A 16683-nucleotide genomic window follows, 5' to 3' on the forward strand; every position below is an offset into this window, starting at 1 on the left:
CGAGGTTTGTCTACAAGATATGGTGAACCAATTTTTATTACTTTAATTATTTACATCGCCAAAATTTCAACTAGTATGTTTCATAGCGTCATACCACCACGTACCATGATGATAATAGAATAAGTTTAAAAACTTTCAAGTAGTAAAAAAATTTAGAAGAGGGAATGAGTCAGATGATTGCGATGATCGTCGGGACGTCTTCGACCTCAAACACAGCTAAGAGTGAACTTCAAGCGAAATAAGTATAAGATTCGAGCTTCACCAGGGGTTAGTGAAATATGTATGGAACAATATGTAAAAAAATTGAATAATAGGTCAACAAGGTCCTTTTTCATAACCACATACTGTCACAAGCTGCACTTGATTAGAGTTTTTGATCACTTACAGTCTTTTGATATCCAGGGAGGTTTCCAGAAAACTGATTAAACATTAGATAACTGCATTACTAAACATGAGTAATACTTTGAAGGGGATTGATTCAAACTTATTTTACTTTTTTTGCTTTTATAGAAAAGAATCCCAATAATTTTCATCAGATTTCGTGACTCATCGTTTATTTTAACAAATTTCTTTTCCGTTGAACAATTAGATTGAAGAACGATTCAGTGAATAATATTTTTGTATCTGTTTACAAAGAATGGAAAATTAGGAGGATGAATGTTGATTTTATCAATATATTAAGTTGCATGAATATCTTTCCATATTTTAGATTGTTAAGAAAGGAAAAAAAGGAGGTGTAGGATAGAAATAATACAATTTGAAACCTATAATAATATAATGACGGTTAGAACAAACAACAAAGGATATAAGATAGGAAAGTAAAAGAGAATAAAAGAAAAACGTACACGATACATCATAAACAGAGGTAAGATATAGGAATTGAAGAAAATAGATAAACAGATAGTAAGAGAAACATAGATTGGCATCAATGGAAAGAGATGAGAATTCAAACAAGCAATGAATGAGAAACAAAAATACGACAAGGAAATAAACATGATAAAACTGATGAACGAAAAAGAGGGGAGAAAGAGGAAGACTAAAAGAATAAAGAATACCGAAAAAAATATGAGAAAAACAAGGGAAGAAGATGTAAAAAAAGAAAATACGAAGTAGGTAATAGGAAAATACTAAGAATAATTCATATGAAAATGGTTAATCCATATATTTTATGACTTAATATCTGCTATTGGTAGTTTTTGTTTGGAATAATCGTTCAAAAATGGAAACAGCTAGTTGATATTCATATAAAAAGGGAATTAAGTATGTCACTTATTGCTTATTGAATTTCAATGGATGTTTTTACCACTTTTTCCATAACTGCAAACGACAGCACAATGAATAAATTGGTGACAGTCTGTTGAACGGATTTATTAAAATTTACATAATGAAAAATATTGAACATTCCACGAAGTGAATATAATGAAAGTAGAATCTTTACGAGACATTTAATGATAAATATTATATCAGAAATTCTATAGAAACTAGCATCCACGATTGATATTATGAAAAAATCATCTTATTATGCTCCAAACATCAATTTTCTTCATACGTCAAAGGTAATTGAATATAGAAATATCTTTTCGAAGAACACACAATTTTTATACAGAAAAATAATTCAAGTTTATAAATGCATACATTATAAAATTTCCCATCTAAAAAAAAATTTAAGGGCGATTGAAGAGCTTTGTCGTTGTAATCTTACAGCTTCGTATGATGTAATTTTGGAGATCTTCTAAGGCATGATGTTCATATCTCTATTTGTTTGCAAATGCAACGACATTGGTATAATTGTCCAGTCCATATTCTCTCCTCCAGGGAAAATTCATTTTCAAAATAGTCAATTGAAGATTTTATGAAATAGGTTCAATTATACTAAAGAACATAATTAATAACATCCAACAATTTTCAAATAGTCATTGTGTAGTTGAACTTCGAATAATTGAGAATATAATTTCAATTAAGCTTATTTACTTTGCGTGTTGTCTTTGATAGTATACGTCTCATTTCCTTTAACCGTTACTAAGTTTACGTTTAACCTAAAACAAGCACTTTCGGCAATTGCTTAATGTATGTAAGGTGTTTGGCGATGAATTACCTATAGTGGTTTAATGTACATAAGACATGCATATTGTAAATATATACTACCGGTCAAAAGTTTTGGTCCACCTAATAATCCATTCAATAAGTTTAAAAATACTACACGTTAGCAAATTTCTCTTTTATATTGTCCAGCGAAGGTCAAAGCGGTGTCTTACAAACCGAAATAATAGTTCTGTTTAGTTTATACCGGCACATGTTCATATTTTGTCGAGGCAAGTTGAAACTTGCTGATTTGTTAATTATTTTTTAACGGTAAATCATTTCTTCGGTGTTTATGATTATAGTTTAGTCCCAGTTAGTACTATGAGATACAAGAACGTGCTGCAATTTACATTTTTAGGACCAAGACTCTTTTTGTGGACTACAATATGCATCCACCATAAGGTTTGATGATTGATAACGTTCAGGGCGGCCTATAAAAATCACAACCACCGAAGATAAACGAATTGTATTGATAAACATTGATAAGCAGCTTTGATCAATAAAATCAACTAATTGTACTAAATAACATAAAAATTGGTCGCATGAAAGGAGGGAAAGAGTTTTATGATGTGATGAGTCAAAGTTTGAGGAGAGTAATTGTGCGCAGGCCAAAGGAAGAACGGAAGGAATGAAGAATAGTGCAAGTAAAATACGGTGGAGGCTCGGAGATGGTTTTGGAACATTTTTGAGGAAGGGCGACTGGAGACCTAGTGAAAATTAAAGAGATGTCGAAGGAAGAAAAAGGAAAAAATATGGAAAATGTAGTAGATTCTGGCCAGCACCTTATCAGCAAAAAAATTATCTTCCAGCATGACAACCATCCCAAGCATTCTTCGAAGCTGTGCAAAGAATTGAAAAAACTAAAATATACTGAAAGCAATGATTTTGACGTCACAGTCACCCGACTCAACCCTATTGAGTTATTGTAGGACAAATTGGACAGAGAAGTCAGAAAGCAGTGTTATACTTCCACTTCACATCTTTGTAATATCCTGCAAAACGAATGGAACCAGATTGAGGACGATAAATATCAAAATCGATCGTATTGTTTTTATATTGCAACCCTAATAAAATATTTTTTTTCTTCTTTTTCTTTCAATACGACCCTGTTCTAAAAATATAGTCTCCTTTTTGAGCTCTTCTTGAAACACTGAAGTCCAGCTTTTATGTCATCTTCTGGATGGTCTACCTAGTGATCGCCATATGTTTGGTTTTTGCTACTTTGTCCATTTTGCCCATTGTTTTATGAAATATTTTCCAACCTCGTCCATATTATCTAACGTATTTCACCATTCTATATTTGGTGTTCATTGTTCTTATCGTTTTGATTTCTGTCGTCCTCTTCCATTTTGTTAATCATATTTCGATTCTTGTTAACATTACGTACGTGAGTATCGGTTTAACTAAAATTCTCTAGCTGATCCTTGATGATTTTTACGAAATTTCATTGTTTGTTGTCTACAGTTGGTTTCAATCTAATCGTGTCTTTGGCAATGACCATTTTATTCATTTGACGTTATCTTCATCCTTTATTTGTTAGTGTAGAGCTAAGGCTGGTAACCCGTTCTATTCCGGTAATAATCTGAACTATATTGGATAATTTCGTTCTGGTTTCAATCCTGTACATAATTCCGGTGCTCAAGTCCTTAATATTTTGATATTTATGATCTATATTAATCTTCTCTACAATATTTAATAACTCCCCCAATCGTACTCAGCCATAGGTTATAGTGTGGTCAACAAAAATATTGATATTCCTATTAATTGACATACGGCATCCCTTGTCGATATGTTCTGTCTGAACCCTTGTGGTTCTTTTGACGTTTGAATTATGTTACCAAGTTCCATCGATATGATTTTAATGAAAATTTCAACTATGAGCTTAACAAAGTTAAGTACCAAAAATTGTTGGGATCTCTTTTCATTCATTTTATTTATAGCTTGAGATATACTCTAGAATAGTGACGAGTTTCTACTCAAGCTTCTCTTCGTCATACTTTATAAATTCTTCATTTCAATTTTGATATTTTTGCTTCAACTTTATGTTTTTTCCGGTTCCTTGGTATTATCCTTTAGTGAAGTTTCTATTCCGGTTATTTTCATCATTAGTAATGTGCTATGAATTTTCAAAGTACCTTATCCATTTCCCTAACGAAATTCATACTAAAATTGTGATCTTTTCAAGCTTCCCTCATCGTTATATACCTCACGTCATGACTGAAGAATCGTTTACTATTTTACGTGGTTTTCCAAATTTCATTAAGAAAAAATTCTGTTATCATTTCTTGTCACTTACATTTATAGATTAATTTGACAGCCATATTTTGCTTTTCTCTTTGGGAGATATAGAACGAATTTAAATTTTATCGAGTAGAAACTTCCGTTACAAATATGATGTTCTCCCTGCGGTTTATTTAGTTTCGCGGAAGATGCTCATTTACCATTTTTTTATTTGTAAAAATAAAGCGACAAAGTATCTGCATCTGGTGGTTCTCTCAACAGAATCTTTTGAAATTCATTAAGCGTAAAAACCAACGTAAACATATATTTCTTTTGTATTATGTTTAGTAGCATGGTGGAAAATGTACTTTTATACAGTTAAAGAGAGAAGAAAAAATCTCGAGAAGAAAGAACGGTCGAGAAAAACGGCGTTTTTATTAGTAAACTTTTCAGAACATCGACAGTCTCGAATCTTCATTCATTTAAAAATTGCATAGTACTAAATCTTGTGAATGTACGGTTCAACACAGACATTTTACGCATTTAAATAAAAATATTAAATGCCGTTTTTTATTATAGTTAACTTTGTAATAAACAGTGATACCAAAAAAATCCTTAATACAAATTTTATATGAAATCAACTTTTTCCAAATTGAGGTCTCTGAAAAAGGGATTTATTTTATTTTTCGTGTGTATACTGTATATTTAGATTCTATTTTATTAGTGTATTTATTGTTATTTGTGTTATTGTTTTGTATTTATTTACATTGTATTGTATTGTCTACAAATTGAGAACAATTTTTTGACAATAAAAAAAATTCTTCTATTACAAACTTCTGAAGATGTTGACTCTTATAAACCAATTAGCAAAATTCTGATTATGTCACGATTACTAAAAAAATTGTTAATGAACAAAAAATACTACAAGTGATGGAATTCGCATCAAACCATCAATTTGGATTGAAATGTCGAACTGTTGAGTAAATACATTGATAAGGAAAACTATACATCAAGCACTCCCATAAAAGTAGAGCTTAGTATTTATGGATTAGCACAAGCATTTGATGAAGTTTGGTTCACAGGTCTAAAATATAAACTACCTATAAATTTTTCTTCTTTGACATGATGAACTCCTAGGACATTAAGTATAATCGAAAGAAGAAGTCAAATGATTATTCTTAAGAGTTATTTACTAGAAAAATGTTAAAATATCCAAATATAAAGATTATTTAAATAGTTTGTTATAAGAAAGATACCACGTACTGCAGATGACAGAAAAGTAGAAAAATACATATTTGTCATTTTTCAAAAATGAAATTAAGTTAGGTGAGGCTTTTGAAGGCAACCTCGACGTAGATTGGTTGTGGTTGACTCGGAAACCTGAGTTACTTGTATTGCCCTAGTACCTAATTACCTTTCTACTTCCTCCTTTTATTTCTTATTTTGAGCAGTTCCAACCTAGAATCGATTTTTTTTACTTCTTCTTTGACTAACTCTGCTATTTCTTCGAGGCAATTTACTCTGTTGACCTCAAGCATTTGACGTCATATTTCTGTAGAGGCAGAGCAGATACCTGATATCTCCACTTGTTCTCAGTTTCATTATTTGCAACAGGTTGCCATCTTCCATTTCTGTAGTCTGTGCCAACATTACAATATCCAGTCACTCCAATGGTTTCCTGGTTTGAGTTTTTCGTTATCCTTTCATTTTTGGTCATCCTCGATCTTGACCAAATCACTATGGATATCATTCAATATCTTCTGTTAGACCATATAACTGATGTTTGGTTCTGAGTGTAGAAGCACTGCTCTCTCTTCGTCCCAATTCTAGGATCTTGCGTAGAGTTTCCTTCTTCTTTATAGTTTCTATGTATCTAGCATAGTGTCATCAATCAAGGAGAAATCGGCACTTTTGACTTAGTATTGATTTTTTTGTTTTTAAGGTATCTATGTAGATTTTTGAGTTTCTGTTTCCACTTTCCTTTAACAGGCAGCCTTCTCCATTCCTTAAATTTTCTTTTGTAGGATATTAATCCAGTTCAAATATAAGTTGAATAATTATTCGCTATTTAAAGATAAATATGTTATAGAAATGATTAGAATTTTAAAATTAACTATAAACTCAACAATATAAAACAGATTACATGAATAGGGATTTTCAATATAAAACTATTTGTAAATGCTGTCTTTAAATCAGGTCATCAAGCGATCAATCCTGTATAATCCTGTATTTTATAACCTAGATGATCTTACTGATGTGTAGGGAAAGACCAGCTTTTATCTAGGACGATCCCTATTGACCTAATTTATCAAAGATTGCTGAAGGGTTGAACTATCAAGAAAGAGGATTTTGATGGGAACGTTAGGATTCTGTTTTTGAAGCTTGTTTGATGAATTGCTAATTTTAAACATAAGTTGGATTTTTATATTTTAGATATGAAATTTTCAAGAATCGAGTTCTGCTTAATACATTGAAAATTGATAAAAATGTTATTAAAAAAGTGTTTTTATATTAATAAAATTCATTAGCATTAAAAAATATATCAAGAAGTATGGAAAGAAAGGGAAATAACATATTTTTGCCAAACGCAAAAGCTTGCAAATCAATTAGTGCAGGCATTCAAGCGTAAAATGGTTAGGTTAGGTTAGGAATATAAAAAAAAATCTTTTAACGATTTAAAACATTGTAATTTCATTTTTACTGTGAAAAATCCAAAGCATTTTAATTAAATTGAATTAGTTATTAATTTTTCTTAATGTTAAGTACTTAAAGTTTCTTGTCTCTACTTGAAGTAATTTTTAATTGTCTATACCTTGTTAACCCTACAGAACCACCCCTTTGATAAAAAATAGAAAAAAAATTGACTGTTAAAGTTTTGATTTTGAATTATTTCGGTATTCAAGTGTATTTCCCAAATGATTTTTCTTCTCTACAACTTGACAACCCTTAAGAACCACCCCTTTACCAAGATTATAAGTATATCATCTCTTGGTAATCTCAAATATGCCTATAGGCAACTTAGCATCAACAGCAAAAGTCCGTGCGCCAAAATTTTCATATACTATAATTAAAAAAATTTCAATTTTTTATTTTTTATGTAATTCCATTAATTTTGAAGCTATCACATCCTACACAAAAACATTTTAAAGGTAATTTTCAGGGCTATAAGCCTATGTATGTTAGAAGGGCTTGAAACCGTCCAACTTTTATTAATAAAGGGTCAAAGGGCTGTGGGTAAGCAATCCTCGCAGTATAGTGACTCCGTCAATTTTGATGCTATAAAAAAAGCAAAATAATCGTCATAAAAAATACTTTGATTTGACTGATTATTTTTTTTTGTATCTCGTATAGTTACGGAGCGAAATATTTTTATTGAAATAAAGTATTTGGTACAAGGAATAAGTTTAATTTTGATTTTCAATGAAATGGCATTAGTTTTAGTGCATTTTTTAGCTTTAATTATTCTACATCATATCTCACTTAAATTTCAGTCGAAACGACTTTTATCGATCATCATTTGATAGGTCTTTAAAAAGTATTCTATGACTTATTGTTGAAAAATATACCCTTTTCCCGTTATTGGAGGTTAAATGCTCAATTGCTATAACTTCCTTCAGGTTAGGTTGTTTTTTTATAAGCTTAATTTTTGATTCATTACACTTTTTTTGATAAAATGCATCATTACAAAGTTAAACGTGAAAAATGCGGTTTTTTTGACGAAAAATCGAATCTTTCAAAATTTCAAATAAATCGGTGCTGCATTAAAGAATTCCGTTCCATGGCGAAACCCTCGTATGGGAAAAAAATTGTATCACATGGTAATGCGATGTTTTTATGTGTACGAAAATATTTCATAATGCATGAATCATTTTTATGTTTTACCCAAAAACTATTTGTATCAGTTATTTTTTAACAATTTTGGAAAGTTATTCCTGGTAGAACGTTTCGCTCCAAGACATTATCGGTAATTGAAATATAAGCGCAAGTTGAGATTGATGAGGAAACTAACGAGATTTGACAGCATTGTTGTATTTAGTGTGTAGTGACGCTGGAGGCTGAATTGATTCTATTATATTTTTTTAATTTTATTTTGTTAGCCATATAGTTATTGGTAGATGAATCAGCAATGTTGCTGGATTTCCAACGCTCATGGCGTTTTAGAATTGAAAAATATGCTTCTGCTACTTTTACCAAGATGCCAAATTTATTTATTCCTACACTGTTGAGTGCGTTTGGGGATTTGGTAATTAAAAGCATGTCTGAAACTTACACGATTGAAGTTTTGCATTTTTTTGTTAATTTGGTAGAATTTTGTTTTTAATTGTGAAAGTTTTTTTAATTATTTCATTAAAAGTATCAAATTGAAATCAGTCTTGTAATCTCTTTCTAATTTTCAAGTTCATCATAACGACATATCCCTGTAAGATTTTTTAAATATATCTTTATAAGCAAATACATTTCATCAGGAGCATTTTCTAGAAATCGTTGAGTTGCTTCAGGAATTGAGTTTTTGGACATATTTTTGTAATTTATCGAAAGATAAACGAGAAGTTATTTCTTAATATAAGGCTGTTAATTCTTCACTACGATATAAAAACATTTTATAACATCCGAAGAAATGATTTGAATGCATTTATTCATTACATCATACATTTGATAATTATTACCTGATATCCAAGTTCCATTGAATTTGGCAGGTGGTGGTAGCTTAAGGAAGATATCCTCAAGTGATGGTTTGATACCCTTTGTCCTAGGTCCTTCTTCAGGAGGTGAGACTAATACTATACTGAAGACAATTAGGCCTAATACAGCGACAATGACTAGTAAGGCGATAAATATTCCCCTCCAGTTTCTCTCGTTCGGGGAACTGACTACAAGCTCCTGAAACAAAACCATTTGATTAATGTGTTTAAAATGAAAGGGTAACTCATTGAAATCAATAAAATATAAATCATGTCATCCTAACGAGCTTCTAATAAAACACAGTGACATTATGGGTACAAAAACACGTGTATTTGTTTGGTGACACTTTGAGAATATTAATTGATGAATCTTTGTTCCTAAATAATATCAAAGTTAACCATGTCATTACCTGAGCTATGCTTATATCAAAAAGCGAGAGTCTGTATAATATTAGATGGACTGAAAAGTTCGTAAATCGTAAAATGAGACACATAAAGCGCTACTGGTAACAAATCCATCCGATTTTTATTTAACTCTAACATTTAAAAGTACCATTAATTTGTGAGTTGTAGCATTATGAGTGAGGGCATTTCTTGAAGTAATGCTTCTCTTGATATATTTATTCGGATGTTTCCCCAAGAAAATCAACCGTTGAGAAGTGATTTGATGAGTTTAAACCAAGCGAAAAGTCCACGAAATAGTTTCGAATATAGTGGAGCTGATTGAGAGAGATGGGATCCTCAAGATACGAAAGGAACGTGTTGGACGTGGACTTAAGTATGCGTAAGCTTTGTTCAAAGTGCCTCGCGAGCTCACAATCGGCTAAAAACAAAGAATTGATTATTCTGAGCAGGGTTTGGAGGTGGATATGTGCCAATAGATGGAACGTGGCTCTATAATTTCACACCGAAGTCCAATCAAGGGAGTAGACTGTAGTCAATGAACCGACTCCGATCGCAAAAATCGGCTAACAAGCTTATGGCATCAGTAGTTTGGAATACGTATGTTATAATATCCATCGACTTTCTCAAAAAAGGAAAAGTTGAAAGATGAAATCGCAAAAAAAGTGAAAAAGAAAGTACTGGTTAATCAAAACAATACACCTTGTCACAAATCAATGAAGACGATGGCGAACCTGCATGTATATGGCTTGGAATTGTTTCCACAAGTATCGTATTCCCCAGATCCAACTCCCAGCGATCTTTTTCTGTGCTCAGATCTCAACAGGATGCTCGCTTGCTCGGAAGTTTTTTTTGCTTTACTAGGCCACCTGTTAATTAACATAATAACTATAATTTGTAATTTATTTCAAGGTAATACCCAAGGTAATATTGACAAATATCGGATTCGTCATAGTGTTTTGCAAACATATCTAAACCATGATATTGCTGAACATTTATTCACATATAAACAGGGTTAAACACGTGTTTCTTCATCATTCAAATCATTGCTTTTGGAGAATATCGTAAAAAAATGAAGCCGGTTATGAATCACTTCACTGACTGAACTTGAGACGAAAAGAAAAAAAAATATTATTGTTCTTTAAATATGAGAGAATAAGGACCTTGAAACATATAGGAAGAGAGGTAACTTTTCATAGAAAAGGATAGAGAGGGTATTTGAAGAAATTCTCTTTTCATTTGATTAGCTCACGAGTGAAATTAACTCACATTTGATAATAGGTAAAATAATTGAGAAAACGGAGAATATTACGTAGAGAATATTATACGGAAGCTAGTAAGACTTTAATTTATATAAACCTCTAATCAAAAATATAAAAAAGTCCTTTGGTGTCAGGGAAAGTAATCAAATATAATGAGAGAATTTACAGATTGGGTGTTTAGTAATTAGGAAGTAAATATGAAATACAATTATGAGATAATCGAGAATCTTTTTATATTATCAATATTATACATAGGAATCGATAGTCCAGATCATGTATTTCAAAAAAATACATGATAAATTGGTAAAAAACAAAAAAAAACATATTTACAGTTGATTAAATTAGTTAATTTCAATTCCATTCCAAAATGCAAAATGATTTTAGGAAAAAAATAAGGTTCCCAACGAATTTTCACAATGATACATGTTTGGAAAGTTTACAGTTTCCTCTTTTTTTTAACATAAGCGCCGTTTTGATGAATGTATTTGGAAGGGATGGTAATCACAGGGGGCTGCTTCCACACCTTGCCGTTTGTTGTCATCCGTCATGATTTTCGGGAAGCCCAAACTTTGGCATATCATACGTATTTTCTCTCTGAAGGTAGGACTTGGCTGACATCAAGTATAATCTTCCACTTTCGTACTCATTTCATCCGAAAACGATAGTCGTCCAGAATGTTGATCATCATGGACGTCTGTACGTCAGTCACAAAGGCAAGTCCTTTTTTACTGCAAATTAAACATTTCTAGGAAAGAATATCCTAGAATGTGGGGTTAATGTATATAAAACAACGGTCTGGAATGAATATATTATTAGTGTGAGGTTTCTGTGAAGGATGCTTTTGGATATCACTGAGGATCGACGGCATATTAGGACTAGAACTTTATTTAGACAGAGTAGCATATCAATCTCATCTGTACACCGAACTATTACATTAAATTTACTCGTTATTTATGTATCTTAAAACTAGCAGTATCTATACTACTACTAAGTACTTTAACTAACATAAAGTTTATCTCAATTTTTACCCTGTATATATTTCTACAAACATTCCTTGGAGAAATCCAATACGAATTATTATTTAAAAGTATCTTTTCTTCACATAAAATCGTTGAAATAACGTCTATCTTTTTTCAGTTATTCCATATATTCAATTGAAAATTCCTATGCAACGAATTTTCAGCTCGTTTCGTAATTTTCAGCCCAATTAATTTCCCATAAATATGCATTGTTATTATATTAAATTCATAATTCAAAAAATATTTGTTTCATTTTCAGAGATATTCTGTATATTTTTACCTTTATATTCCATATAATTTTTCAAGGGATATATTTTACAGAAAATTTAAAAATCTAATTCAAATTAAATTTGGGTATCCTGAATTTTGTATTGAAAAAAATGAATCATAACATATTTTCATACAAGATATTGATTTTGGAGTTATTTTGTCAACATCATCATAGTTAAGAATGAGAAAAAAATTTTTTGGTTAAAATTAATCATTATACAAGAATTATCATCACCCAATAACATCAAATTCAAAATTTTATCGAAATCATAAGAAATTTACTATTTTTCAGTGGACGAAAAGCAAAATTTTTAGGGTTTTTATTTTGTTTAACTATGTCATTGGAGTCCTATGGTGAAACTGATACTACCGTTGAATTCCTCATCCCCGAAAACCCCTTATCCTTGATTTTCAGTCAAATCGTTCCTTAATTTCCGAATGATCCTCGTAAATGGAATGCAGTTTTCGTAAAGTTTCAAAAAGTCCCCATTACACCGAATTTTTCATAATTAAATGTGTGAATTTCTTATTTTGAGAACAATAAAAGTGATTTTGTGTGAAAACCAATGAGATTCTAATAATTTGGTTCCAGAACTATAGAATAATAAATATCCTTGAACAAATTTCTCGAATGAATATTACATTTTATTATGGAATTTGAAAATATTCTTAATACAATAGTTTCTAGCGGTTCGATTCACATTTCGTTTCGTGCGAATTTTGACATCACTTTCACTTATTTTGTGAAGTAAAAAGTCGTTGCTCTTGCGAAATAACCACAAGTAGAATTAATCGAAGTAATTTTATGGTTTAAAACAATCCTAACGAGCGTAGTATGTGTAGAATAAAGCAAAAAATACGAAAAAAAACCAATAATATCTATAGTAAATAGAATTCCAATGGTGTCCGGCAACTTTTATAGGAAAGGTTTATAGAAGTTATATAATTGAAAAAGTTCAGTTGGAATTTGTTGAAAGATACTCGTATATGAATTTAACATACTGGAATGAAAAACAAGACAAAATGTTCTTAAAATCAGAGGCATAACTCTCACAAAATGGTCAAATGACGTGAGGAAAACTAGAAACAATTGATCGAGATTAAAAATGGTCAAATAATTAGCAGAAAACAAACGTTTTATTACACTCAATGCTCTAAAGACATAAAAAAAGCCTTATATTTTGTAATTTGTTAAGTGTTATCAATTTTATCTCTTTCGAAAGAATCATGATTGAAATGCTCCAAGTTAATAAGACAAACTCGCTTAATGCAATCCTCAGGCAATTTTACTGGAAATATAAGTTTGAGAAACCGAATTCCAATACTCCGTCTTTTTCTTGTCCCATTGATTCTAAATTAATGATGCTCCAGGGCGGTATGAATATTACGTCGCAGTAAGTTTGAAAGAAAAAAATGTGAAAAATCAAATTTCCTGAACTAAGTATCTCAAATTTTAGATCTATGATCATAAAATTAGTTTTAAAAAGTCAATTACAAGGATGATTATTACCTATCTAGTAGAATTTGGAGAACTATGGTTTATTATATATACTTGCCATAGTACAGGCCCTTGAAGCCCATGACTTATTTCTTTTATCATAGGTCTTCAACTTTTTTACAATTATTTATATATATATATATATATATATATATATATATATATATATTATATATTTATATCTTCTAGCATTGCATCTAACTATTTTTTCCTTGACTTCCCCTTCTTCAATTATCCTTTTTGCATTTGCAATTTCACTCTTTGAGCTACTACGAAACTTCAATAAAGTCCTTGCTTTGTTCTTATTCCCTCAATACATTTTTCTCAACACCTTCCCTTACCATATAATCAGTTTTGTTTTTTCCGCCTTTGTTTCACTCCAGTATGTTACTGCCGGTTCTTTTATTGTTTGCTTCATATTATTTCATCATCGAATCAACAACAAGTTTCTGCACTAAGATAATTTATTCTTTTTTATCACTACGAATCAGAAAATCAAGGGATATTAGGCTGTTTTGGTTATTTTTCAAAAATACATGACACAAGATGGAAAAAATCAGCGGGAATTGGGTTTAAACAGAACGAATATTTTCTTAGTAACAGACGACACTATCGAACATTTGACATACAATATAGCTAGTGACTTCATCAAACAAATGACACATGGCAGCTGACAGCTGACTTTAGTGACATACGACAAATGCTAGACACTATTACTACTTCCGCTATAAATCGTATAGCAATTCTACTTCAATTTTCGTCAAGTTTTTTTTTGTAGTTTGTACCAAGCGAGTGTTCGCTGAGGGTTAGACTTGGAGAATACTCTGGAATGTCTTAGTGCTAGAAGTGCAATTCATTCTTTTTGCTCGTGGTGTACATCGGTTTGTTATACGGTTTTAATAGAAAGAAATTTTTAGTCAATCCGATAGCATTGGTTCTTAGTTACTGCAGCTTTCAATAGCTGCTGTCCATACAGCTAACGATCTCTTTGATTTCAGTAATGTATACATTTTTTAACATCCATTTACATATCCGTGGGAAAAAATTTGTTCATGCCACTGAAACATTCTGATTTATCAATGAATTTATCGACTTGTTAACGTTGAGCTATCAAGGTATTAATTTCAAGCAAAGCTTTCTCATTGAAACATCTTGAGTTGACTCAGTTTTTCATCATTAACAATCCTCAATAAGTACACTAAACTTGATTTAACCATTTTTTAAATCCCAAATGGAGCGTTCTAGACTAAACCAAATGTACGTGTTATTGAAAACATTTGAAAAGAATACTTCGATGTTTTCAAATACAAAAATACGTGCTATTTTCCGTCTTTTTGTCACAGTAGATTAAATTAGGGTAATTATTATACTTCTGTCGAAATAATGAGGGATCTTTCGGGAAACGTCCTTCCCTAGAAAGCAAAAGCAGTTTTAATGATTTGGTTCCTTTTGGTTATTTATGTTTCCAAACTTGGAGAAGCCATTCCAAACAGATGACGACAGGTATAAACTTTCAAAAGATTATTTTTTTAATGGATTGAGAAAGTTTGGAAACATTAGAACAGGGGTTGAAGAATTTTTGTATTAAATAGAATATTTTTTTACTGTAAAGTAATTTTCTCATTTAGTTTTTCTACCTTTAAACGTTCCTCGTGAATATTCAGAAAAGCTGTAAAATTTTTTTGTTGTTTTGTGGATATGAAATCTATTATTGGAAACGGAAAAAAGCTGTCGTTTAGAGATAATAAAATATAAACAGGATAAATAAATTTAATTAACCGTATCGACATGAATAAATCAGTCAAATATAAATTTCAATTTTAATTTAATTGCTCGGTCGCAGTTATTATGTTCCAGACGTCGAACAGGAGACCGTATTACAAAGTCAGGATATCATCAAAAGTGTGTCAACAAATTTTGAGCAGTTGGGAGCGAGAAGTTTTTATTGGCGTTCGTCGTACAAGAATTCAATAAGGAGACGAAGTTAAATTCATAATTGAGCAATTTCGACGTCATATATGAAAAATTTATTCACGTTTCCACAATGTAAAAGAAACAATAAGCAAAAAATTGTTCCTAGAGTTTAAATGAAAAATATGAGATTCTAAAAACTAAAAAATGATATAAACATGGAAAACATACAATTTTTTCTGTTGTAGCTGAGTAATGAATAAATGAACGTTGATAGTGAAAAGTTTCAGTCATAGAGAAAGACAAAAACAAAGAAATTAATAGAGGAGTCTCGGCACTGGTTGGATAAAAAAGACCATCTACCTTTGTATTAAGTCAAGGGCTGTATAAACAACTATTAGAAGACCCTTTTGTCTTATTAATTCAGTTGCAAACAAAGTTACAAAATGTAAACACAGTACAATGAATTGGAAATTAGTGTTAATGATGCCATAGTGATGTGATAAATGATCTTCCGTTTCTCTTTACTTCGATCTTGCACTATGGAAAAACTTTGTAAGTGCTCTATAGTTAGAGGGCGATGACAACAAGTATTTCTTTAGATAAGTGACTCTAAATTAAAGGAGATTTTGCGATCATGACACAAATAATTGAACATCATATTTAGGAACTCGACCATATGGAAGATGTAATATTTAATTAACATTAACACTCATGATAATTTTTTAGTTTCCACAATAAATACGGAAAAAAGATATTGAATGTCAAAAATAATCTAACTGCAATGATTTTGCATATTAGGGTGATGCTTTATAAAAATTCAGATAAAACCTTCAAATCCCCTAACTTAAACCCTTTCTCCGTGCTTATATTCCCTCACATTTATTTTTTAGAACATAGCGGGTGCTCTTGTTTTTTTTTGATACTTGTATCAGTGATTCAATCAGTAGGATACAATTGAAACAAACATCGAAAATAATGATGCTATAAGTAAAAAATTTCTATTTTCTTATGGGAAGAAATATATGAGATTGTCTTATCAATATAATGAATGATCCAGAAAGATACTATGATTGGTTTATATACCAAAATTTTAATTTGGAATATTTTCAATATTGATATTGATGTGAAATATCTTCACATTTATCTCTGAAGCTACTCTACAGTGGAAAATAGTTAAATATGTCCGTTTTTGTTCTAAAAAGGATGAAAACATCTTGAAAAAGATAGGGAAACCTCTTTAAATGTAGTAAAGATCAACATAATACTCTTTTTTACAGAAATAGATTTTCTTGTGCATATAATCAATCATTAAATGATCCGGACACGATTCGGAA

At 30.8% G+C, this 16683-nt stretch overlaps 1 protein-coding gene across 5 annotated transcripts in view; it reads right to left on the reverse strand.

The window, feature by feature from the left end:
• LOC130444236 (inactive dipeptidyl peptidase 10) overlaps positions 1 to 16683 on the reverse strand; it is a 217597-nt gene that overhangs the window by 22318 nt on the left and 178596 nt on the right. For all 5 annotated transcript variants that reach the window (XM_056779297.1, XM_056779296.1, XM_056779298.1 and 2 more), the window contains one exon: positions 8970 to 9183. In XM_056779297.1, coding sequence (XP_056635275.1) covers positions 8970 to 9183 — 214 coding nt within the window. The remainder of the gene's footprint in view (positions 1 to 8969; positions 9184 to 16683) is intronic.

Source organism: Diorhabda sublineata, chromosome 5 (genome assembly GCF_026230105.1).
Source record: "Diorhabda sublineata isolate icDioSubl1.1 chromosome 5, icDioSubl1.1, whole genome shotgun sequence".
Taxonomy (NCBI): domain Eukaryota; kingdom Metazoa; phylum Arthropoda; class Insecta; order Coleoptera; family Chrysomelidae; genus Diorhabda; species Diorhabda sublineata.